This window comes from Erinaceus europaeus, chromosome 12 (assembly GCF_950295315.1).
Source record: "Erinaceus europaeus chromosome 12, mEriEur2.1, whole genome shotgun sequence".
Taxonomy (NCBI): domain Eukaryota; kingdom Metazoa; phylum Chordata; class Mammalia; order Eulipotyphla; family Erinaceidae; genus Erinaceus; species Erinaceus europaeus.
In genome coordinates this window covers 77,855,413-77,880,563 of record NC_080173.1, presented here as the reverse complement: position 1 = coordinate 77,880,563, position 25,151 = coordinate 77,855,413, and the positions used below count along the sequence as shown (strand labels likewise).

Sequence of the window (25,151 nt, the reverse complement as noted above, 5' to 3'; positions counted from 1 at the left end):
TTTATTGTTGTGGTTATTATTGATGTCGTCATTGTTGGATAGGACAGAGAGAAATGGAGAGAAGAGGGGGAGACAGAAGGGGGGAGAGAAAGATAGACACCTGCAGACCTGCTTCACCACTTGTGAATTGACTCCCCTGCAGGTGGGGAGCCGCTGGCTTGAACAGGGATCCTTATGCCGGTCCTTGCGCTTTGCCACCTGCACTTAACCGCTGCGCTACCGCCCGACTTCCCCCCACCCCCCAGACACTTTGTATCCTCTCTGCAGGATGCCTTGAAGGAGACAGTTAACTGAAACCTGGAACTAAGCTCTCCTCCACACCATTGCAGGAGGGTGACGGCCCTCTCCAGTGCCTTCACCCAAGCTGGACCCTGTTTCCCTTCACAGATTGCGGTGGTCAGGCCAGAGAAAGGTTGGGTGATACAGTTGTTTGTCATGTTGCTTTAAATGGGAGAAAAGTAAAGATAAGAAGTTCCTATATGAAATCTTGAGGGTGGAAAAAGAAAGCTTGAGGAGCAGGGCCTGCCGGTGGGCTCTGTTAGGTGCCATCTGGCCTAGTAGGGTAAAGCTCTTTATCTCTGCCATATGGCCTTCAAGTTCTTCAGTGTTTGATGTGGAAAGCATGACCTTGATATTAAGCTGGAGGGAGGTGCAGAGGCCTTCTTCAAGCAACACAGCCAAAGGCTGCCAAGCTCAGGTTTAATTTAGCTGTGTCTTTGAATGTACTGATATCTCATCATCTCTTAAAAAAAAAAAATCCCTTGGCTGGGTGGTGGTACACCCAGTTTAAGCACATATATTGCCATATGGGCTCAAGGACCCAGGTTCAAACCCCTGCTCCCCATCTGTAGGGGGGATGCTTCCCAAGCAGTGAAGAAGGTCTGCAGGTATCTTTCTCTCTCCGCTATCTCTTCTCCTGCTCAATTTTTCTCTGTCCTATCAAGTATAATAGGAAGAGAAATGGGGGGGGGGAGGCCTCTGGAAGTAGTGGATTTGTAGTGTCAGCACTGAGCCCCAGAGAAAACCCTGGTGGCAAGAAAAAAAAATTCCCTTGACCTGATAATGGCTCCTTACAATAGGAGAGAAAACGTGATTATTTTAAAAGTCCATCAAATCCAGTAGAGGTGCCAGGGGTGGAGATTAGGGAGAATCTGGACAGCAGCTGAAATGAGCTGAATGAAGTCTCATCTAGATCATTCTTCTTCAGAGAGAGATGTTTGCACCCTTGCATCTGGGGTAGGGCCATTTGGAGTGGACTAAGGATCCTCACAGTTAACAGCTGCACCATTTGAGTCTGGGGCAGTGATTTGGGGTGGTGACCAGCTAGAGTAGAACCCAGTTCACCAACCTTTTCTTTTGTACACACATAAACACACACCCTGATGTGAGAACTATTTTCTCTTTCATTCTATAAACATTTTGGGGAAAACACCAACCTCTTAAATTTTTTTCTTTCTTCACTTTATAGACAAAAAGAAACCCCAGTAAACACAGAACTTTAATTACTTGTATATATCTAATCCTTAGCATATTTATACATATTGGGGTTCAGAAGGCAGCTGATTGGTAGGGTGCATGCCTTGTCATGCACACAACTCAGCTTCAAGCCCCAGCACCACATGGAAGTGCCATGTACTATGAGGAGCTCTTAGTACTTAGTACTCTTAGTATTTTTCTCTCCAAAATAGAAAGAATGAAAAAGTCAGCCCAGGAACAGTGTAATTGTTCACATGCAAAGCCTTGGCAGCTTGAAACACAAACAATTCACAAAACAAACAAATGAAACAAATCATTGCTTTCCCAGTACAATCTCCCAGGAACAGATTATCAGTCTGAATTTACTGTTTTGTGTTCTGATTCTTCACTTACTATATTGTATCTTCACATTTCCACAAGTTCAGTTCTAATGACTGAAAGACCCACTTAGGTGAGAGACATGCACTGCCATTTCTTTTATTTATTCATTTATTCCCTTTTGTTGCCCTTGTTGTAGTTATTGTTGTCATTGTTGGATAGGACAGAGAGAAATGCAGAGAGGAGGGGAAGAGAAAGACAGACACCTGCAGACCTGTTTCACTGCCTGTGAAGTGACTCCCCTTTAGATGGGGAGCCAGGGGCTCGAACTGGGATCCTGACACTGGTCCTTGCGCTTTGCACCACCTGTGCTTAACTCATTTTGCTACGTCCGACTCCCATGCACTGCCATTTCTATTAGCTCCCACTACTTAGCCAGCTTCTGACTATTATGCTTGGAGCAGTAGCAGCAGTTCTTTGCAGTTCTGAATGGTGGTAGCAAGCCGCTCCTGCTTATCATTTCTTTGGCAGGTATGTGATCTAAGCTCAGCAGAAACGTGCATCAGCTTCCCAACTGTTTCAAGGGCTTAAAAAAGTTGAGGCAGGGGGCTGGGTGGTGGCACACCTGGTTGAATGCACACATGACAATACATAAGGACCCAGGTCCAAGCCCCCCACCCCCACCTGGAGGGGGAAAGCCTCCTAAGTAGTGAAATAATGCTGTAGGTCTCTGTCTCTCTGTTTCTCTCTCCTTCTTTCTCTTTCCTACATTCTCCTTCCCTCTCAGTTTCTCTCTGTATCTATCCAAAATAAATAAACAAATAAAGATATTTTAAAAAAATAATAAGGGGAAAATAATAAGGGGGCCAGGCAGTGGTGCACCAGGTTAAGTGCACATAGTACAAAGCACAAGGACCTAGGTTCAAGTCCCTGGTCCCCATCTGCAGGGGGGGAAGATGCAGGTGTCTCCCTGTCTGTCTCCCTCTCTATCTCCCCCTCCTCTCTCAGTTTCTCTCTGTCCTATCCAATAAAATGGGAAAAATGGCCACTAAGAGCAGTGGATTTACCCCAGCCCTGGAGGCAATAATAATGATAATAATAAATATTTTTTTAAAGTTGAAGCAGAGAAAATAATTAAATTAGCTGGTAGGTCTTGGCTGCTTACTAACTTTATAACAGGTCATAAGTTTAAAGTCCAAAAGGGCTCGGATTCCTACCCCACGTTTGACATCTCAGACCTTGTTCCAATCAAACCTGACTTCTTTGCACCCCAGCTCACAGCAGTGACTAGAAGGCACAGCAGCCCATCTCCACCAAGGGATTTGGAGACAGAGACACCAGCCACACCTCATCTGTGTCCCTGGCTCTTGTGGTAAGGATGAAAAGTGACTTCACCTGCCTATTCTGCTTAATAGCAAGTGGATTAGCCACAGGAATTTCTGGGGAGGAGCAGCAGTATTGTCTAAGGCTAGCTGGAGTTGCAGAGGCATAATAGGAAGGCAAAAAAGCAAAACACAGAGAGTTTGGATGCAGCCAGAAGCAGAATCTTCCCAAAGGTTTCTAAAGCTGGGCTGCGGGAAGAGTGAAAAGTCCACAGCAAGGAGCTAGGGGTGCCTGGGATGGTGACCTTTTCATCTCTACCCTTTGCTCCTCTCCTTTGTTACAGTTTATATAAAATGTACCTTGAACATTCAATTTGAGTGATGCAGAGAACTGACATTAACTGCTTGCAGATGGAAGCTACTTCTTGATTTGTCATTGCTTTCCCAACACAACTTCCAGGACCAAATAGGTGCTTTGTGAAGCTTTATCAAATCAGACTCTGTTATTTATTTATTTATTTATTTATTTATTTATTTATGCATTTATTTATTTATTCTTGAGCTACTGGTAAGTTCCAGGTGTCTCAACATGAAGTGAATGCTTTGGTCTTAAATCGTCCCTGTGCAAAACTTCAATGACATTTATTTTTGCTGTGTTATCTTGCTTCTTCCCTTGCAAGTTAAGTGACTGTGGTTTGATTCCTTGTAGAAGTTGGAAGTGGAGTTTATTTCATTAGCTATTGTAGTAAATAGGATGTCTGACAGCTGCACCTGTAATCTCATCAGCTCCTACATTTTAAGATGCATGAAGGAAGGGGCCAGGTGGTGGCGCACCTGGTTGGGCATACATGTTACAGTGTGTAAGGACCCGGGTTCAAGCCCCCGGTCCCCACCTGCAGGGGGAAAGCTTTGCAAGTGGTGAAGCAGTGCTGCAGGTGTCTCTCTGTCTCTCTCCTGCTCTATCACCCCTCCCTCTCTATTTCTGGCTGTCTCTATCCAATAAATAAAGCTAATACAAAATTTAAAAAAAAAAGATGTATGATGAATTGGGGCCAGGTGGTGGTGCACCTGGTTGAGCACACATGTTACTATGTGCAAGGACCTGAGTTCAAGCCTCTGGTTCACCTGTAGGGGGGGAAGCTTCACAAGGGGATGAAACAGTGCTACAAGTATCTTTCTTTCTCTCCCCTTCTCTACCTCTCCCTTCCATTTCAATTTCACTCTATCTCTATCCAAATAAGTAAATAAATAAAATAAATCTTTAACATATAAGAAGAATTAACACCAAAGTCCTGGGACATGCCTAACTGTAGTCTCCATTCTCTGTGTCACTTTCTAACAGAGCTCTCCATCCCCTTCAATAGAAAACACTGAGGGAAAGCCACAAATACAGGCACCAAAAACTCAGTCCCAGTCCGTAACCGATGGACGTCAGTGCCCTCAACTGACTAACAGGATGGAGACTTCGCCCCTAAATTCTCAGAAGGAACTGTCAGTGTATAAGGATGAAGACTGTCAGGAAAACGGAGTTCTCCGAAAGGGTGTTTCTGAACCTGGGGAGAAGGCCGAGTCCAGTCAAATCTCCAATGGGTACTCAGCAGTTGCCAACCCTGGGACAGCAGACACCGAGCACTCCACCCCAGCTGCCACCACTACCACTGCACTAGTGGCTGAGGCTCATCAGGGGGAACGGGAGACCTGGGGCAAGAAGGTGGATTTCCTCCTCTCGGTCATTGGCTACGCGGTGGACCTAGGCAACGTCTGGCGTTTTCCCTACATATGTTACCAGAATGGAGGGGGTCAGTATCATGGGCTAGACCTAAGGGTGATCATGGAAAGCTGAAGGATAAATCACCGCTTTCTGCTTTGTTTCACTGATATGAGCCTGGGAGCTTAGACTTCCAAGATAGTAGAATGACAGATCTCTAGTAAGCTAAAGCTTGAAGTCAGCATGTCTGAGACTCTCTAGATTATGAAGCTGGTTGAAAGCTGTCCCAAACCTGACCTTACCAGATTTTCTGCATCATTATTGAGTGCTTCACTTGAGGAAGGCCTCCCCTCCCCTGCCAGCCAGCCCTGCCTTAGCCAGGCTCCATTCCACCACCCCCTCTACCAAGCCTGAGGTGAGGCAGGAGCCAGCAGCCCTGAGCTGAGCCCCTTCAGTTCTGCTGGCAGAAGAGTCCAGAGAATTTAGCTCTATATGAAGGAAAATTGGGAGGTGGCTCCAGGCTCCAGGCTCCAGGCTCCCAGACCTGGGCCTGGGTATACAGGGCCTTTGGGCCAGTTTGATATCAGAAAAGGCTAGCAGCCCAGTTCCAGAGTCTTTGGTTTCTTTTTGCAGAGCTTGGATCTCTCTTGTGCATGTACAATCCCACCATTCTGGGTTGGTTTTTTGTTCAGCTAGAGAGACAGAGAGAGGGAGAGAAATCATAGTCATGGCACGTCTCATGTGGTGCTGGGGATGGAACCTGGGCCACAAGCATAGCAAGACACAAGCCTTACCCAGTGTACCCAGTGAGATTTCTCTTCCATCCCACCACAGCATTACATGAATGCCAACCCCAATCACACTTGGAGATACTTTATATCTCCTACAAGAGTGTTAGATTTATTATTATTATTAAACATTTTATTTATTTATTAATGAGAATAGTAGGAGGAGAGAGAAAGAGCCAGACATCACTCTGGTACACATGATGCCGGGGATTGAACTCAGGACCTCATGCTTGAGAGTCCAATGCTTTATCCACTGTACCACCTTCTGGACTACCAAGAGTGTTAGATTTTGAGGCAGCAATTCTTGTTCCTTTTATTCCTGACACATCCTAAGAGCTATTCACTGGTTAGGTGATCAAAAATAATAGCTGATAAAGCTACTCATCACCCAGGAAGATGGGAAGAGAAGTGAGTAGGTCTGGGGCCTCTGTGTTGCTGCTGAATTTGCTATCAGCACAAAACAAGGGAGAGAAAGGAGGTTCAAATCAGACAGTACTCATGTTGACAGGAACTCTGGCCACAGATTTTGAAAGACAGCTAATATGAAGCCCGGGGATAATCTATTTTGTGCTCCGTATTTCCTCCATGACCTGGTTGCTTGGATTTGCTGCATCTGGAAGGCTGTTTCACTGAAGCTACAAAGACAGTTAGTTCCAGGGGGCCATGGAAGCCCAGAGCTTCCTGCCTGGGGGGAGAAGAAGTTGAAATCCCCTTATCTCCAGCTTGGGAGGACAATATAGAATGGGCTGTGACATTTTCCCCACACTTGTTCTAGTCAAGTGAACCCACTGGGTGACTATCACCATGAAATCCAACATGGTTCTTGGGTGCATTTTACCCCCCACAATTACAAGCTTTCTGGTCCTCTTCTGAGTTGCACTGACTTCACGCTTCTAGGCTACAGCACTTTAAGGCAAAAATCACAGCCAACTTACTTTAAATTTTTTCTTCTATTTATTTATTATTGGATAGACACAGAGTGAGAAATTGAGAAGGGAGGGGGAGACAGAGAGGGAAAGAGACAAAGAGACACCTGCAGCTCTACTTCACCACCCGCCAAGTTTTCCCCTGGCAGGTGGGGACCAAGGGCTTGAACCTGGGTCCTTGTGCACTGGAATGTGAACAGTTAATCGAGTGAAACACTGCCTGGCCCCAGCCAACTTACTTTTTAAGCTAAAATCTGGGCTACAAGGGAGCAACCTCCAATGTGACATTTCCAAATTCAGCTTCAGTCACAAGAGACAGGAGATAGCAGTGCCCCTGGTGGGTTTTATGAGTATGTATATCTTGTGCTTTCTCATTCTGTTTCTGAATATCTTTCCCAGTCACACTTGCAAACATGGCTGTTGAGGGAGGATTCTGGCTCAGTAGAATTATGGGGCTATAATCAGGTATTGGTAATTGAATGTCTAAGCCCGGGGATAATATGCATGAGTGGAAATAATAATTCAGTGATTAACAGGTTATTGTAGCTGTTGCAGTTTGTCTCTCGTAAGGGCCCCAAATACACTCGGTGCATCAGAATTATCTGGGGAGCTTAAAGAGTTGTTGTTTAGCAGAAGTTTCAGGAGGCCTAGGTAAGTATATGTTCAGGCTCACCAGAAATTTTAAAATGTAGCTGGGTTTTGGCTAAACTCAGCCCTGTCATTTTTGTTTATTTTTTCTTACCAATGCTTCACTGCTCCAGGTGAGCTTTTTCAGAGACACCATAGCACCAAAGTTTCTGCCAGTGCTGTGGGGGCCAGGGGCTCAAACCCAGACCATGCACAATGCAAACCAGTCATTTTTCCAGATGAACTATCTCATCAGTTCTCAATCCCGTCCTTTTGTAGGGGAGAAAATGAGGCTCAGAGAATCCTCAGACCAGTTACAATTAGAGCTGGTCTTGAGGTCTGTTTGGTAGCTCCAAAGTCCAGCTTTCTTTCCACTTAATTGCTACTTCCTCCAAATCATGGCTTCTGTTGAGGCATTCTGCCCACTACTGCTTCTGAGTCAGTAGTGTGAAGTCAGCTCAGGGAGCTGCCCTGATGCACTGGCTGGCTGTGAAGCTCTGGTCTCCAGATCTGTAGGACAGGCAGGAATGACATTGTCTCTCATCTGCCTCAGGGGCATTCCTCCTCCCCTACACCATCATGGCCATCTTCGGGGGAATCCCCCTCTTCTACATGGAGCTTGTACTGGGCCAGTACCACCGAACCGGGTGCATCTCAATCTGGAGGAAAATCTGCCCAATTTTCAAAGGTAACTTCAGGGCTTGGGTGGGCAAGCAGGTCCCCCAGCAGGATTTCCATCAATCTGTGGGAACTTGGTGGCCGTCTGGAACCAGCTGTCACTGGGTACAGCCCTGGGAAATAATCTCAGTAATTAAGCTTTTTGATTGTTCATGTGGCATGCAAATACTAAAGGAAATAATAAATGGTAATTGGACGTAAATTATAGCAAGTAGAAAATGCTTAAAATGTTAGTAGCCCACAGGCACATTCTCTAAACCATGTAACCTTACCAATCCATACAAGAGCAGCCTAGGAGGTGGCATAGTGGATGAAGTGTCGGACTCTTAGATATGAGGTCCTGACTTTGAGTTCCTGCATTGCATGTGCCAGAGTGATGTTCTGGTTCAATCTCTTCCCCCTACACACATCTTTTTTTTTTTTTTAAATTATTGGGAATCGGGCAGTAGTGCAGCACGTTAAGCGCATGTGGCGCAAAGCACAAGGACCGGCGTGAGGATCCTGGTTCAAGCCCCCGACTCCCCACCTGCAAGGGAGTAGCTTCACAGGTGGTGAAGCAGGTCTGCAGGTGTCTTTCTTTCTCTCCCCCTCTCTGTCTTCCCCTCCTCTCTCCATTTCTCTCTGTCCTATCCAACAACGACAACATCTATAACAACAACAATAACACAACAAGGGCAACAAAAGGGAATAAATAAATAAAAAACTACAAAGATACTTTAAAATTTTTTTATTATCTTTATTTATTGGATAGAGACAGCCAGAAATCAAGGGAATGGGGAGATAGGGAGAGAAACAGAGAGACACCTGCAGACCTGCATCACCACTCGTGAAGCTTTCCCTCTGCAGGTGGGGACCAAGGGCTTGAACCTGGGTCCTTGTGCACTGTAACATGTGCGCTCAACCAAGTGAGCCACCACCCGGCCCCCCTCACCTTTTTCTTATAAATACATAATAAAAAATACATAGAAGAAATGTACTACACAGCCACTTCTCCACTGTCTCCTGGAGTTTGGAGCTAAATGACCTGATTGGCAGCATCCAGCTTTCCCTCTTCCCTGACCTTCACGACCCTCCACCCAAAGCCTGTTTCAGTCTTTCAATATTGGCCTCCCCTCCCTCTGTCTCCCAGGGATTGGTTATGCCATCTGCATCATTGCCTTTTACATCGCCTCCTACTACAACACCATCATGGCCTGGGCACTCTACTACCTCATCTCCTCCTTCACGGGCCGGCTGCCCTGGACCAGCTGTGAAAACTCCTGGAACACCGGCAACTGCACCAACTACCTCTCTGAGGACAACGTCACCTGGACGCTCCACTCCACATCCCCAGCTGAAGAATTTTACAAGTAAGTGCATATAAGTGAGAGGGTGAGGGGGTCAAGTGGTAGCGCAGCAGGTTAAGTGCACGTGGTATAAATGAGAGGGTGGCCTGTTAGGAGCAGGCCATACCCCTGGGATTAGTCCTTCATTTATTTATTTACATAACAGGATAGAGAGAAATCAAAAAGGAAGGGGGAGATAGAGAATAGAGGAGAGAGAGAGAGAGGGAGACCTGCTGCACTACTTTACCACTCGTGAAACTTTTCCCCTGCAGGTGGGGACTGGGAGCTTAAACCCAGGTTTTTGAGCATTAGAACATTATGTGCTTTACCAAGTGTGTCACCACTCAGTCCCTTCCTTCTGTTCTTCTTTCCCTCCTTTCTTCTCCTAACTTTCCTCCTCTACCCCTTCTTTTTCTCTTTCCTATTCCCCCCTCCCACCGCGGTGAAGCCAGGACCTCACACAGGCTTGATTTCACCACTCGGGGCCACGTTTTCATTCATTCAGGTAGAGAGATACCGCGAGGAAGAGACATCACAGTACCACAACTTCCTCCCTTGCTATACCACCTCCTATATGGTGCCGGGGGTTGAACCTGCGCCACACGCATGGCAAGGCAAGGCAAGCACCCTTTATTTATTCAGTGAACTATCTCTCCAGCCCCTCTCCAAATGAAATTTATTTATTTATTTGTTTGTTTATTTGTTTATTTATTTATTTATTCTGCCTCCAGGGTCATTGCTAGTGCCTGCACTAAAAGCCCACTGCTCCTGCTGGCCATTTCTTTTATTATTTTTTTTAACTGAGCAGGACAGAGAGAAATTGAGAGAGGAGGGGGAATAGAGGTGGGGAGAGAAAGACAACTGCAGACCTGCCTCACCACTTGTGAAGCAATCCCCCCCCCCCCACTCGCAGGTGGGGAACCCAGGGCTTGAACCGGGATCCTTATGCAGGTCTTTATACTTTGTACTATGCGCGCTTAACCAGATGCGCTTCTGCCCGGCCCCTTCCTAATGAGTTTTTGAGATATGAGGTCATCAGGGCCAGGGCAGTGAATGGAAGTGGGCAAGTGGCTAGGCCAGTCTCGGGTGAGATCTGGAGCTGAGACTTTGAGGACTTCGAGTGCCTCACCATCTGGACCTTCTGTGTCATCCCCTCCTTTCTGATGAGCCAAGTAAACCTTCCCCACCATGGCCAGACCACCCCCTGCCTTCACACTCCATTACTACCCTGCATTAAACTACCCACCTTCATGGGTCTTTCTCTCAGCTGGTTGCCATGGAAGCAAAGCATCCCACTACTTCAACAATCTGGTGTCAAATGTTCCCTTCATGGATGGGATCTATCTACTCTTTGGAAGAAGACACTTGGAGTAGATAGCATTATTGTTTTAAATATTGTATTATTTTATTTAAGAGAGAGAGATAAAAAGGGAAGGAGAGGTATACCAGAACACCACTCAGCTCTGGCTTATTGTGGTGCTGGAATTGAATATGGGACTTCAGAGCCTCAGACATCAAAGTCTTTTGCATCATCTTTATGATGTCTCCCCATCCCTAGATGGTACTCTTTAAAATACAAAACAAGGAAGTCAGGCAGTAGTGCAGTGGGTTAAGCGCACATGGCACGAAGTGCAAGGACCAGTGTAAGGATCCCAGTTCAAGCCCCTAGCTCCCCACCTGCAGGGGAGTCGTTTCACAGGCAGTGAAGCAGGTCTGCAGGTGTCTAACTCTCTCTCTCCCTCTCTGTCTTCCCCTCCTCTCTCCATTTCTCTCTGCCCTAGCCAATAATGACGACAACAATAAAAACTACAACTATCAAAAAAAAAAAAAAGGGGCAACAAAAGGGAAAAAATAAATAAATATTTTTCAAAACAAAACTAAACAAAATGTATATTTATTCTGTGAGAGGAAGCCAGAATATCATTCCAGTATATGTAATGCTGGGGATCAAACCTGAGACCTCACACATGTACTCTACCACTGAACCACTTTCCTAGTCACAAGGTAGTATGCTTTTGTCTGTTTGTTTGTTTGTTTCTATTATAGGGAAGAGAGAAGTTGAGAGAGGAGGGGGATACTTAGAGGGAGAAAGAAAGAGAGACACAAATAGCACTGAATTATCATTTGTGGAATCCCCCACCCTGACAACTGCAGGTGGAGACCAGGGACTTGAACCTGCATCCTTCTTCATGGTAATGCATCTGCTCAACCTGGTGCACTACCTCCTGGCCCTGCATTCTTTGATTATTTTATGTATTTTTTTTTAATGAGAGAGAGGAAGAGAGAGGAAGGAGGAAGTGAGAGAACCAGAGCATCACTGTGGCACATGTAATGCCAGGGATTGAACCTGGGACCTCATGCTTGAGAATCCAATGCTTTATCCATTGTGCCACTCCCTGGCTGCACAAATAGTCTTCCTTACAAGCAATAGCAGCCCCAAGAGAGAGCCACTGCTGACTAGAGAAGAAGCCTATTACTCACAAACCCTCAGGTAAGCAGAGCCAGTCATGTGGTTCCAGTTCCTGTTGCTTGTGTTCCAACCAGGGAAGGAGCCATCTGGAATCTGCCTTTGAGTGCTCCTCCCAGGCTCAGCTGGCTGAGTGTGCCACTCTCTGCTTTAGGATGGGCAAAGCTGACTGCAGCTCATCCTGAGACTTGGTCACCTCTTTGCCCTTGCAATGCAGTGTCTACTTTGCTACTCTTTTTTTTTTTGTTGTTATCTTTATTTATTTATTGCATAGAGAAAGCCAGAAATTGAGAGGGGGGGTTGACAGAGAGAGACAGAGAGACACCTGCAGCCCTGCTTCACCACTCGTGAAGCTTCCCCCCTGCAGGTGGGGGCCGGGGGCTCCAACCCAGGTCCTTGTGCACTGTAACATGTGCGCTCAACCGGGTGCGCCACCCCCCGGCCCCTTGGCTACTCTTAAGAAGCGGCATAGATGAGATGCTCAGGCATGTCAGGATCATCTCTGGGCCTCTCTCTTCTATTCCAGGCGTCATGTCCTACAGATCCACCGGTCTGAGGGCCTCCATGATCTGGGGGGCATCAGCTGGCAGCTGGCCCTCTGCATCATGCTGATATTCACTATTATCTACTTCAGCATCTGGAAAGGGGTCAAAACATCTGGCAAGGTGAGGAGGAATCTGGCTACTGATTCAAACTTTCTGTTGTTTAATGCAATTTTGGTTCTTTAAAGTTTTTTAATTTTAGTTTATTTACTATTGGATAGAGACAGAGAGAAATTGAGAGGGGAAGGGAAAGTAGAGAGGGAGATAGAGAGACCTGCTTCACCACTCGTGAAGCTTTCCCCCTGCAGTTGAGGACCAGGGGCTTGAAACCAGGTCCTTAAGCTTGATAGTGTGTGTACTCAACCAGGTGCACCACCGCCTGGCCCTTGATTCAGGCTTTTTTTTTTTTTTTTTTTCACCAGACCAATGATCAGCTCTGGCCCACAGTGGAGTGGGGGGATTGAACCTGGGACTTCAGAGCCTCAGCCATGAGAGACTCTTTGCAGAACCATCATGCCCTCCCTGTCTGATTCTATAGGCCACAGTCTTTCTGCCAAATGAGAATGAAAGAGGTAGATCTTTCTATCTCATAGGTCTTCAAAATAAAAGACATAGCATTATGCAGTGGTAACCTGTCTGCATTCCCTTCCTTGCAGGTGGTATGGGTGACGGCTACCTTCCCTTATATCATCCTTTCTATCCTGCTGGTGAGGGGAGCCACGCTCCCTGGCGCTTGGAGGGGTGTCCTCTTCTACTTGAAACCCAACTGGCAGAAACTTCTGGAGACAGGGGTAAGGTATCAAGGGAGTGAGGAGTGCATACCTGACTGTTGCTTTATTCACGAAAGCTGGTCTTTCCGATAGAACGAGTGGACGCCCTCACCTTTCCTCTTACGTTTCAGGTGTGGGTAGATGCTGCGGCTCAGATCTTCTTTTCCCTTGGTCCAGGCTTTGGGGTCCTGATGGCTTTTGCAAGTTACAACAAGTTCAGCAACAATTGTTACCAGTGAGTACTGGACTCCCCCAGCCCCAGGAAAGCTTAAAAGGCAGGAGGGGGAGGGAGGTGTGTGTAGGATAGCTGATCCCCATGCCTTCAAGCCTGGCTGTGATCAGACCATGTTGGCATTGACCCTCTGAATGTCTGGGTCCCTGACCAGATCACTGATATTAAGAGTACCCACCCTGACCACTCAAGCGTGGAGAGACACCCCAAGCTATTTCTGTTCTGTGAGAGTCTCTGTATATGGGAAACAGTTAAGATTTCCAAGCAGGTTTGCATAAATGGCAACACACATTAAATGTTCAGACCTGATGGGTTATTGCATTTAGTAATAAGATTGTCATGTGATCATTTATTTATATTTACACAAAAGTGCAATGATTGAACTCTTTTAACCAATATAAAATGCCATAATTTCTCATTTCAGAAGTTTTGACAAAACAAGTATTGTAGCAATTACAATTTAAATATCTATTGTTATTTTTATTATTTATTTATATTATTGGATATATAGAGAGAGAAATTGAGAGGGGGGAGATAGAGAGAGGAAAACAGTCAGAGAGACACCTGCAACCCTTCTTCACCACTCATGAAGCTTTCCCCCTGCAGGTGGGGACCAGGGACTTGAACCCCAATCCGTGTGTGCTGTAATGTGTGTGCTTAACCAGGTGTGCCACCACCTGACCCCTATAATTTAAATATTTCTATCAAGTTTCAAGTTAATTTTGTTTTGAGGGCCTGGGAAGTGGCTTGCTGTGTTCAGTTTTGTTTTTTAATAGAGACAGAGAGTGTGAAAGAGACCACCACACCAAAGCTTTCTTCAGTGTGGTGGAGACTGGGCTCAAACCTGGGTCAGGCACATGGCAAAGCAGCACACTACCCAAGTGAGCTATTTTGTTGGATTGCTTTGCCATATTTGAAGCTTTGCGTTCAATCCCTGGCACCACATAAAAGCATCAAAGACAAAAATGGATAGTGGGAAAGTGCCTTTTTGTCTCTTTCTCTCCTTCCCACTATCTCTCTCTCAAAATATAAAATAAAAGTTGGCCCAGGGAGTTGGTCCAGGGAAGTGGCTAAGTAATATAGTATTTGTGCAGGGTTCTGGGTTTGTTCCCCAACACTGCATTAAAAAATTAACTTTGTTATGCAAGTACAAACTACTGTATTTATTGGCAACTGTAAAACATTAATCCCCCAATAAAGGAAAAAATGTTAAAAAATAAAATAAAAACTTAACTTTGCTTTAATAGTCTATCACCAGTAACAATGTTCAGAAATTTAATTATGCTAATCATAAAATAATTACATAATTAATTTTAAACAGAATTTACATGTACCTACAACATGACCTTGAATTTGGACACCATTCAGAAGGTGTAGGTTGAGCTTTTCTTATCTTTTTTTTTGAGATATTTGTATTTATTTATTGGATAGAGATAGAGAGAATTTGAGATGGAAGGGGAGTAAGACACCTGCAACCCTGCCTTACAGCTTGTGAAGCTTTCCCTCTACAGGTGGGACTGTAGTTAAACTTGGGTCCTTGTGCAAGGTAACATGGGTGCTCAACTGAATGCTCCCCCTCAAGTTTGTTATTTTTTATTTTTTTATGAGAGGGGTATAAATCCTCTATTCTTTTTTAAAAATTTTATTTAGTTTTCCCTTTGTTGCCCTTGTTGTGGTTACTGCTGTAGTTGTTGTTGGATAGGACAGAGAGAAATGGAGAGAGGAGGAGAAGACAGAGAGGGGGAGAGAAAGACACCTCAGACGTGCTTCATCGCCTGTGAAGCGACTCCCCTGAGGTGGGGAGCCGGGGGCTCAAACCGGGATTCTTATATCGGTCCTTGGGCTTTGCGCCATGTGCGCTTAACCCGCTGCGCCACCACCCGACTCCCATTTTTTTTTATATATATCTGTTTATTTATTTTACCTTTTGTTACCCTTGTAGTTATTATTGTTGTTGTTATTGATGTCATCGGTGTTGGATAGGACAGAGAGAAATGGAGAAAGGAGGGGAAGACAAAGAGAGGGAAAGAAAGACCTGCAGACCTGCTTCACCGCCTGTGAGGCGACTCCCCTGCAGGTGGGGGCCGGAGCTCGAACCGGGATCCTAACGCTGGTCCTTGCACTTTGCGCCAGGTGCGCTTAACCTGCTGGGCTACCACTCAACTCCCTGAAGTTTTGTTTCAAAAGTGTCAAGACAGGAGCCAAGAGACAGTTCACCCGGTAGGTCGCAATCCTTACTGTGCTCATGGCCCTGGCTTTGAACCTTAGCACCACATGGGAGCACCAGTGATAGCACCAGGGGATGCTACATAGATGGTAGATTGGTGTTGTGATGTCTCTCCCTCTCTTTTCTCTATCTTTTCTTCTTTCTCTGAAAATATAAAGAATGGAAGGGGAAAAAAAGCCCCAGGGAGGCTGCTCATCAGTGGTATTTGGTGTGTGCAAAACCCTGGGTTTATTTTCTCCAGCACCACAAAAATAATAAACAAGTAAATGTGTCAAGAAATCTCTGTCGTAGCCTTATAATGTCATATACAGATAAAGTCCAAAAATCGAGAGTTGGGCGGTAGCACAGCAGGTTAAACACATGTGGCGCAAAGCTCAAGGACCTGCAGAAGGATCCCTGTTCCAGCCCCCAGCTGCCCCTCCCCTCCTACAGGGGAGTCGCTTCACAAGCGGTGAAGCAGGTCTGCAGGTGTCTTTCTCTCCCCCTCTCTGTCTTCCCCTCCTATCTCCATTTCTCTCTGTCTTATCCAATAACAACGACATCAACAACAACAACAACAATAATAACTACAATAATAAACCAACAAGGGCAACAAAAGGGAATAAATAAAAGTAAATCCAAAAATCTAGATCTGTGGACCTCACAAATGGGAGGCCAAGTCACCCCCCCCCCCCATTTTCACTCTACCCCTGGCCCTGCTTCAGAGCAAACTTTCCTTGAAATGGAGAGGTTGGTGGTGTTCTAGTTCACATCAGGATGGACTCTAAAATGACTCTAGACCAGCTGTTTTCTTCCTTTTTTTTTTTTTTTCCTTTTCCCTTATGCCATATGTGGTGGTAACAGCTTATGCTTCCAAACTGGTCCAACCAGGCTAAGTGATGGGGACAGGGAGGGGATGCCAGGACAGGCTTTGTGTCCCTTAGAGCTCAACCTGCTTCCCCAGTCACCACTAGAAAGAGATAATTCCCAGACTCTGTCCTGGAAGTTTCAGCCACCCAGGTTTTCTGCTCCAGGGATGCCCTGGTGACCAGTACGGTGAACTGCATGACAAGCTTCATGTCAGGATTTGTCATCTTCACGGTGCTGGGGTACATGGCTGAGATGAGGAATGAAGACGTGTCAGAGGTGGCCAAAGATGCAGGTAGGACCTCGAGTTCTGTTTAGGGTCCTGATTTGCTTTCGGGGTCTTTGCAAAGATTTTTTCCCCCTAAATGTCCATTCTAAAATGCTGAGATGTTTTAGATAAACTAACTTCCTTGGTGATCTCAACCTTTTCAATACATCCTTGTCCTGGGGGTGGGAGGGGTAGGTGGTGGTAGAGGAGAGGGATGTGCTGGAGCCTTGAATATACTATGGGTTGGAAAATGTGATTTGGATGATGGTTTCTATTTTATTTATTTGTTTTTAGACTTCATTCCTGGGAGCCCCTCAGTATTTTTAAAAATGTATATATTTCTAGGGAGTTGGGTGGTAGCGCAGCGGGTTAATCGCATGTGGCACAAAGTGCAAGGACCGGCATAAAGATTTGGGTTCGAGCCCCTGGCTCCCCACCTGCAGGGGAGTCGCTTCACAGGCGGTGAAGCAGGTCTGCAGGTGTCTATCTTTCTCTCCCCCCTCTGTCTTCCTCCTCTCTCCATTTCTTTCTGTCCTATCCAACAACAATGACAACAATAATAACTACAACAATAAAAAACAACAAGGGCAACAAAAGGGAATAAATAAATAAATTTTAGTGGTACGGGAGGTGGCACAGTGGTAAAGCTTTGGCATAAAATCATGAGGTCTCGAGTTCGATCCCTGGCAGCACATGTGCCAGGGTGATGTCTGGTTCTTTCTTTCTCCTCCTATCTTTCTCATAAATAAATAAATAAAATATTTTTAAAATAAATAATTTTTGAAATATATATTTATTCTTAAAGATTGTTTTTTGGAGGGAGACAGAAATTGAGGAGGAAGTGGGTGTAAGAGGTAGAGACAGAGAAAAATAGTGTGTGTGAGAGAGAGATCTGCAGTACTGCTTCATCTCTTGCCAAACTTTGCCCCACGAGTAGGAACCAGGAGCTTGAACCCAGATCCCCATAAGAGGTTGAGGATGTGTTCCTCATGCTAGCAAAAAGGACTCCAAAGTATTGGGAGGTTTAAAATATATTGAGAACTTTAGTATGTTATTTTGTTGTTGTTGCTTGGGACTCTGAAACAACTTTTTCAGATAGAGGTAGGACTCTTGCTTCTTTCAGTATAGTTAGGGGCTGAGCTTGAATGTGGGTCATGCACATGACAGAACAGGCACACTATCAAGGTGAACTAACTTTCTGGCCCTAGACTTTGTTTTCTACATCACTTTATTGGGGAAGTAATGATTTACAGGACAGTGGCTGACACATGGGTGTGTGACACATGGCTCATCTCCTTAAGATAAGTGTCTGCACACCATTCTAGAATATGATTTAAAAAATTTTCCCCAGAGCACTGCTCAACTTTGGCTTATGATAAGAATGAAGATTAAATGTGGGTCCTCCAAGTATTTCCAGTCACATTATTGGGGGGGATATTGATTTGTAAGATAGTTGTTATCACATTAAGACATTATTTAGATGGAATATAGAATGTCTGATAGTTTAAGTTAGGTTAATTTAGTGTATAAACACTAGGTCTGGAATAACAGTTTGGCCTTGCATGTGAACAAGCATTATTAAGTTAGAGAAAAGATGATACTCCTTCCACACCGTACAGCTAAAATAAGCCATTCAAATTGGTGATGCCTGTCCATTTACCAGTTATGGTTGTTATTAATAACATTACAGGACTAAAATCACACTAACAGAATAAAGGATGGGGAAGTCTCTATTCTTTTTTAAATATTTACTTATTTATTCCCTTTTGTTGCCCTTGTTTTATTGTTGTAGTTATTCTTGTTGTTGTTCTTGATATTGTTGTTGTTGGATACGACAGAGAGAAATGGAGAGAGGAGGTGAAGGCAGAGAGGAGGATAGAAATATAGAGACCTGTAGACCTGCTTCACTGCCTGTGAAGCAACCCCCCTGCAGGTGGGGAGCCAGGGCTCAAACCGGGATCCTCACAACGGTTCCTTGAGCTTTGTACCACGTGCGCTTAACCTGCTACACTATTGCCTGACTCCTGGAAGTCTCTATTCTTGTGCTTCTGTGATTCTCCTGAAATCAGTTTAGTGTTTCCTACTGTTCTGGAGTAAAAACTATTAAAGGGAACCAATGTTGAGGCTTCAACTCCAGATAAAAAGTTCTTTAAAATTTTTTTTAAAATATTTATTTATTCCTTTTTGTTGCCCCTGTTTTATTTCTTATTTATTTTTTAAGAAAGTACTTTTTTCAGCTTTCTTTAAAATTTTTGTTTGTTATCTTTATGTATTTATTGGATAGAGACAGCCAGAAATCGAGAGGGGAGGGGGTGATAGAGAGGGAGAGAGACAGAGAGACACCTGCAGCCCTGTTTCACCACTTGCAAAGCTTTCTCCCTACAGGTGGGGACTAGGGGCTCGAACCTGGGTCTTTGCACATTGTAACGTGCACTCTACTAGGCTCAAACTAAGGTCCTTGCACAATGTAATGTGTGCGCTTAACCAGGTGTGCCACCACCTAGGCCCACCCTTGTTTTATTGTTGTAGTTATTATTGTTGTTGTTCTTGATGTCATCGTTGTTGGATAGGACAGAGAGAAATGGAGAGAGGAGGGGAAGACAGAGGGGGAGAGAAAGATAGACACCTGCAGACCTGCTTCACCACCTGTGAATCGACTCCCCTGCAGACGGGGAGCCAGGAGCTGGAACCGGGATCCTTAAGCTGGTCTTTGCACTTTGAACCACATGCGCTTAACCCACTGCGCTACTGCCCGACTCCTCAAATAAAAAGTTCTTACAAAGATAAAACTCAAATCCCTGTGTGTAGCTTTGCTAGTCTTGCGGGGGAGGGGATTATCTTCATTTTGGTCCCCACACTAGTTGAGGGTACAAAGTTTTCTTTCTTTCTTTGTTTCTTTCTTTCTTTCTTTCTTTCTTTTCTTTTCTTTTTGCTTTTGAAAGATTTGTTTGCAAGAGGTGGGGTGAGGGAGAGAACCAGAGCATCGCTGTGACATAGGCAGTGCCAGAGACTGAACTCCAGACATCATGCTTATAAGTCAGATGCTGTACCCACTGCATTACCTCCCAAGCCACAAGAGCACAGTTTTTAAATGAATTCTAATATTTCTCTGCCCCTCAGGGTGTTGGGATGGGCAGACAAGATGGTGTGGAGTGTTCCTCACACAAAGCGTGTAAAGCTTGGTGATGAGAATTGTGATGATTGGTGGAGTTGAGTTGTCCATCAAGACATCCATGGAGGGTGATCTTGGTGACTACCTTCCTCTCCCTCTCTGCTCTGACTCAGGCCCCAGCCTCCTCTTCATCACATATGCGGAAGCCATTGCCAACATGCCAGCCTCCACGTTCTTCTCCATCATCTTCTTCCTGATGTTAATCACGCTGGGCTTGGACAGCACGGTGACTGAATGGGCGCTGGGGAGGAGGATGGGGCTGAAGAGGATGAGGATGTGGGACTCATACCCTTGTATCCTGGCCACCCCAGTGGTAGTGGCTTTCCTCTCCTGATGCTTCCCCAGTCCCTTGTTTTCTCCTCAGTGATGACATGTGTCACCTCTAGCACATTAGAGAGTCATTGATGAGACTTTGTGAGGACAAAGTGCCTGGCACAGGCTGGGGACTCAATCTATGTGAACCATTATTGTTATACACTGTGTCCCTTGACTGGATGGTGACACCTAAAGGCCAGGGTCAGGTTACCTTGGTGTCTCTGTGACCTGCCACCCAGCATTCAGTGCAGTGCCTAGACTAACTAGTGTGAAATTAATCTTGGGTTTTAATTGACTTTCCTACTGCAACCAAAGTCTCCCAAGAAACCTCACATAAAGAGTCCCCTTGTCCATGTGCTATATCTTTCTTTCTTCCTTTCTTTCTTGCCACAAAGCTTATCACTGGGGCTCTAGGCCTGTACAACTTCACTCTTTTAGGTGACCAGTTTTTTTTTTTTTTTTTTGTAGTATGTGAGAGAAAGAGATAGAGAGGAGAGACACCTACTGCTGCTCCATTGCTCTTGAAGCTTCTTTCCTGCAGGGGACCCAGGGTCTTGAATAAAAGTTCTCACACCTGGTAGCGTGTACTCTCTACTGAGTGAGCCGCCATCCAGCCCACTATGTGCTATTGTGCTATGTTTTCTTGCCCAGATGTCCTCAGTGAAGGAGCTCTAAGTGATAGTGTCGAATAGGGAACTGTATTTCCACTGAGAGTAAGAAAGTGATTATGAATAGTGTGACTGGTCACCCCTCACTCTTGCACACTATTCGAGAAGTAATGGATTGATTTGTCCCCAAGCCTCCTGTGTGACCATCTGTGTGTCTTTCTTCAGTTTGCAGGCTTGGAGGGGGTCATCACTGCCGTACTGGATGAGTTCCCACACATCTGGTCTAAGCGCCGGGAGTGGTTTGTACTTGGTGTGGTCACTACCTGCTTCTTTGGATCCCTGTCCACTCTGACTTTTGTGAGTAACACAGCCCTTAGCTTTGAGTCAACCTCCCCCTGGAGCAGCTGAACAGGAAGCTAGGCTTTCTCTTCTCCCACATGGGGCCTTAGCTTTGGGGCCAAGTGAAGAGGGCTTGTCGTTGTTGTTAAAAACTGTGCTATCAAGAATAAGAAGTTCCTGAGGGCCAGAGAGCTATCTCGCCATGTAGGGTGCTTGCATTGCCAGACATACTATCCAGATTCAAGAGCCTGCACCAGATGGGAGGTGCTGTGCCCATGGAGGAAGCTTCAGAACTGTGGTGTCTTCTCTCTCTGTGTCTGAATAAATAATATGCCCTGGTGTGGAACTATACCCCATAATCTTACATTCTTGTAAACCACTATTAATCATAAATGAAAATTAGTTTGTAATAAAAAAATGTGCCCCAAGTAATGAAATGGCATCTATACCAGGGACAGATTCTGTCCCCCTCTAAAAAAAAAGAAGTTCCAGGTTATTATTATTTTTAAATATTTATTTATTTCCTTTTGTTGTCCTTGTTATAGTTATTATTATTGTTGATGATATCGTCATTGTTCAATAGGACAGAGAGAAATGGAGAGAGGAGGGGAGGATAGAGGGGATAGAGAAAGATAGACACCTGCAGACCTGCTTCACCGCCTGTGAAGCGACTCCCCTGCAACAAGTGGAGAGCCGGGGGATCGAACCTGGGTCCTTATGCCGGTCCTTGCACTTTGCGCCATATGCGCTTAACCCTCTGCGCTAACACCCGACTCCCTAGGTTATTTTTTTAATAAGCCATTTTTAATAGCTGAGTAATATTCCATTATGTATACATGCCACACTTTACTCATGTGTTGTTGGACACCTAGCATGCTTCCAGGTTTTGGCGATTACAAATTATGAGGCTATGAGCATAGGTATATAGAGTTCTTTTTGGATGAGTTTGTTTCATTCCTTAGGATATAACCCTAAGAGAGGAATTACAGAGGGCAGGTCCACTTCTAGCCTTCTGAGAGTTCTCCAGACTGCTCTCCACAGGAAGCAGACCAACCAGCAGTGCAGAAGGATCCCTTTGTCCCTACAACCTCCCCAGCATTTGTTGCTACTATTGTTAACCAAGATCATTGCTGCAGTTCAGTATTGCGTAATTCCACCACTCTTGGCACCTTTTTTTTTTTTTTTTAATCCCTTTTCTTTCCTCTAGATAGAGGTTGAGAGTCAGAGGGGAGGAGGCACAGAGAGGAGAGACACTGTCGTAATGCTCTACTACTTGTGAAGCTTTCCCTACTGTACCTCTATGTGTTGACCCGGGGCTCAAACCAGTGCAAGCAAAGAACAGGTCCACAGCCCCTTCTAAGTTTGTCTTTTAGTGCACTTCAAGGAAGGGAATCAAAAAGAGTGTGTTTCATGGGTGGGAAGAGGAATCTGCTAGGATGACATCCTGCCCACATTGTGGGTCCTCCCTTACCAATCTAAGGAGGTTCTGGGATATACGTACTATTGAAAATCACCCTAAATGAATTTTCATTTTGGCTTTTCTAGTAAAGAGAGACAGTGCCACGGAGGACCTGTTAACTGGGGTCTGATCTCATTCTCAGGGTGGGGCCTACGTGGTGAAGCTACTGGAGGAGTATGCCACGGGGCCTGCAGTGCTCACTGTTGTGCTTATAGAAGCAATTGCTGTGTACTGGTTCTATGGTAAGCTGCCTCTTTTTCACCAGCCACCATCTTTCTTCACCAGCCTAAAGAAGAGCTGGCTGATATGATTGAAGAAAGACAGGGTACTATACAGGATGCCACCTCTTGCCGGGTCTGCAATATTCCTTCTTTGGAAAATAGCCATAATTTCTTCTGCACTGTGTACAACAAATGACACAAACTCTTGGGAGAACATTTTTCTCCTTCTGAGTTTAAGTGTTTACCTAGTATAGACTGAAGCGATTCCATTGGACTCATCCACAGCTTCTGATTGGCTCTAAGAATGGGGCAGACAGCAAAGAACTAGAGTGGAGAGAATGTATTCACAGCATGTACAATAGCCTGCTACCTAGACTGGCCCCAGCTTTAAATTTCTCCAGCAAGACTCCCCTCCAGAGTCCTGAGACTGAGCTTTGGAGTTTGTTTTCTAGGGAGGAGGCGAGGATGTTTGTTTTTGGATTATCTGCCTCAGTAAAATCCCTGATTCATCCTCCTGGGATGGAATCTAATCAGGAATAGTAAGACCACCAGAAGTGCCGAGAGTGAGTGGATTTGGGCCTGTGGGCAGGGGTCCCAAGAGCCTTAAGTAGGCATGGGGAAGCTAAAGGCATTCAAAATGAAACTGGGAGGGTGGGGAAAACAGAGACACAAAAGCTGTTTCTCTACATCTATGAAATCAAAAAGTGATTATTTTATTAGGAAAGTGTATTTGCCAGTTTCTGTGCTAATAAAAGTTCTAGTATGTTTGGCATTATGTAACACAAAGAAACGTATTTCTTGTTTTGAATTGCAGGTAAATCTGACTTTTTAAAAGAAATCCTACCCACCTCCTCCACAATTCAGAGGTTAAAGTTTAAAATGTGTTACTAGCACTAGACCTGACAGAAGTCAGAAGCAACCACAAAACATCCTTCCTTCCCATTCTTGATTTCTTACCAGATACAACTTTCACTTCTCCACCAATTTCTTTTTATAGAAGAAGCTTGATGTTAATCTTGCATATGAATAGGCACTACTGGGTTATATTTGTCTCTCAGAAATTTCCAGTATCTGGTCAATCAGTCTCTGTCAAGTGAGTCCACCATCCTGGGACAATATTCAACTTGATTTTCTACAGTAACAACACAATCAAATAAATGCTGAGTCCTTGGAAGGGAAGTGTGGGCAGAAGGGGTATTAGGTAACCCTCCCACCCCATATAGAAAGTTTTGATTGCTATAAAGTGTAGTTTTGTGACAAGTCACCCATTGCCTCTGGGAAAATTCTAGAGCTGCTGCTCTCAAGATTTTTTTTCCTTTTTATTTATTTATTTTTTATTTAAGAAAGGATAAATTAACAAATCCATAGGGTAGGAGGGGTACAACTCCACACAATTCCCACCACCCAATCTCCATATCCCACCTCCTCCCCTGATAGCTTTCCCATTCTCTATCCCTCTGGGAACATGGACCCAGGGTCATTGTGGGTTGCAGAAGGTGGAAGGTCTGGCTTCTGTAATTGCTTCCCCGCTGAGCATGGGTGTTGACTGGTCGGTCCATACTCCCAGTCTGCCTCTCTCTTTCCCTAGTAGGGTGGGTCTCTGGGGAAGCAGAGCTCCAGGACACATTGGTGGGGTCTTCAGTCCAGGAAAGCCTGGCTGGCATCCTGATGGCATCTGGAACCTGGTGACTGAAAAGAGAGTTAACATACAAAACCAAACAAATTGTTGAGCAATCATGGACCCAAAGCTTGGAATAGTGGAAAGAAAGTGTTAGGGGGGTACTCACTGCAAACTCTAGTGTACTTCTGCTTTCAGGTATATATTTTGCAGTAGTTTATGGATGCTTGTGAACATATGTTCTCTCTCACAGAAACTGGTGTATATCTAGGTTTTGGGACTTTGTTAGAAAGTGAACCTAAGGAACATGGTGGCAGCTCAATGCCCTCTTGTGGTTGACCAGTCTCTTTCTCTCTTGGATGATTGCAGGCATCAATCAGTTCTGCAGTGATGTGAAGGAAATGCTTGGTTTCAGCCCAGGATGGTTTTGGAGGATCTGCTGGGTAGCCATCAGCCCCCTGTTTCTCCTGGTGAGTTGTCACTTCCTTTCTTCTCACACTGGAGAAAAGGTAACCTTTAGGGCTGGGTAATAGCTTAGTGGGTAGAATGAATGTCTTACTGTTCATGGGCCTGGGTTCAATCCCCAGCATCACATGGGAGCAGCATGGATGGTACCTACATGGCAGGTGGAGTGTGTTAAGTTTGTGTGACAGTAAAGTGTTAAGAGTTACGTGGTGTAAAATAAGTCAAGTAGGGTCAGGAGAGCAAATAAAGGAAAGCTTTGAATCAGCTAAGAAGAGTCAAGAATGATGGGCTCTCCATGTCAGGGTAGGCTGGAGGCATTTTCATGTTGTTCAGGACGTGTTTGCTTTCGGCCTGGAGGTCCCTGGAAGTTGATATTGTCCCAAGTTTTATGGCCCAATTCTAGTTGGAAATGTCCAGTGTAGTCCTTATGGCCT

The 25,151-nt window shown here is 45.1% G+C and overlaps 1 protein-coding gene across 7 annotated transcripts in view; it reads left to right on the top strand.

Moving 5' to 3' along the window:
* The window catches only part of SLC6A4 (solute carrier family 6 member 4), a 50,744-nt gene that overhangs the window by 16,245 nt on the left and 9,348 nt on the right, over positions 1 to 25,151 (top strand). For 2 of the 7 annotated variants that reach the window (XR_009553150.1, XM_060204088.1), the window contains exons 1-13: positions 286 to 412; positions 3,069 to 3,166; positions 4,459 to 4,915; positions 7,719 to 7,853; positions 8,973 to 9,192; positions 12,162 to 12,300; positions 12,834 to 12,968; positions 13,079 to 13,182; positions 16,420 to 16,547; positions 19,806 to 19,918; positions 20,841 to 20,972; positions 22,556 to 22,655; positions 24,622 to 24,722. Coding sequence is in view for 6 of the 7 variants with exons in the window: in XM_060204088.1 (XP_060060071.1) it covers positions 4,573 to 4,915; positions 7,719 to 7,853; positions 8,973 to 9,192; positions 12,162 to 12,300; positions 12,834 to 12,968; positions 13,079 to 13,182; positions 16,420 to 16,547; positions 19,806 to 19,918; positions 20,841 to 20,972; positions 22,556 to 22,655; positions 24,622 to 24,722 (1,650 nt within the window). In the remaining variant the exon portion in view is untranslated. Of the gene's footprint in view, positions 1 to 285; positions 413 to 3,068; positions 3,167 to 4,458; positions 4,916 to 7,718; positions 7,854 to 8,972; positions 9,193 to 12,161; positions 12,301 to 12,833; positions 12,969 to 13,078; positions 13,183 to 16,419; positions 16,548 to 19,805; positions 19,919 to 20,840; positions 20,973 to 22,555; positions 22,656 to 24,621; positions 24,723 to 25,151 lie in introns of those variants that run through there. The other 5 variants (XM_060204089.1, XM_060204090.1, XM_060204092.1 and 2 more) reach the window with 4 other exon arrangements.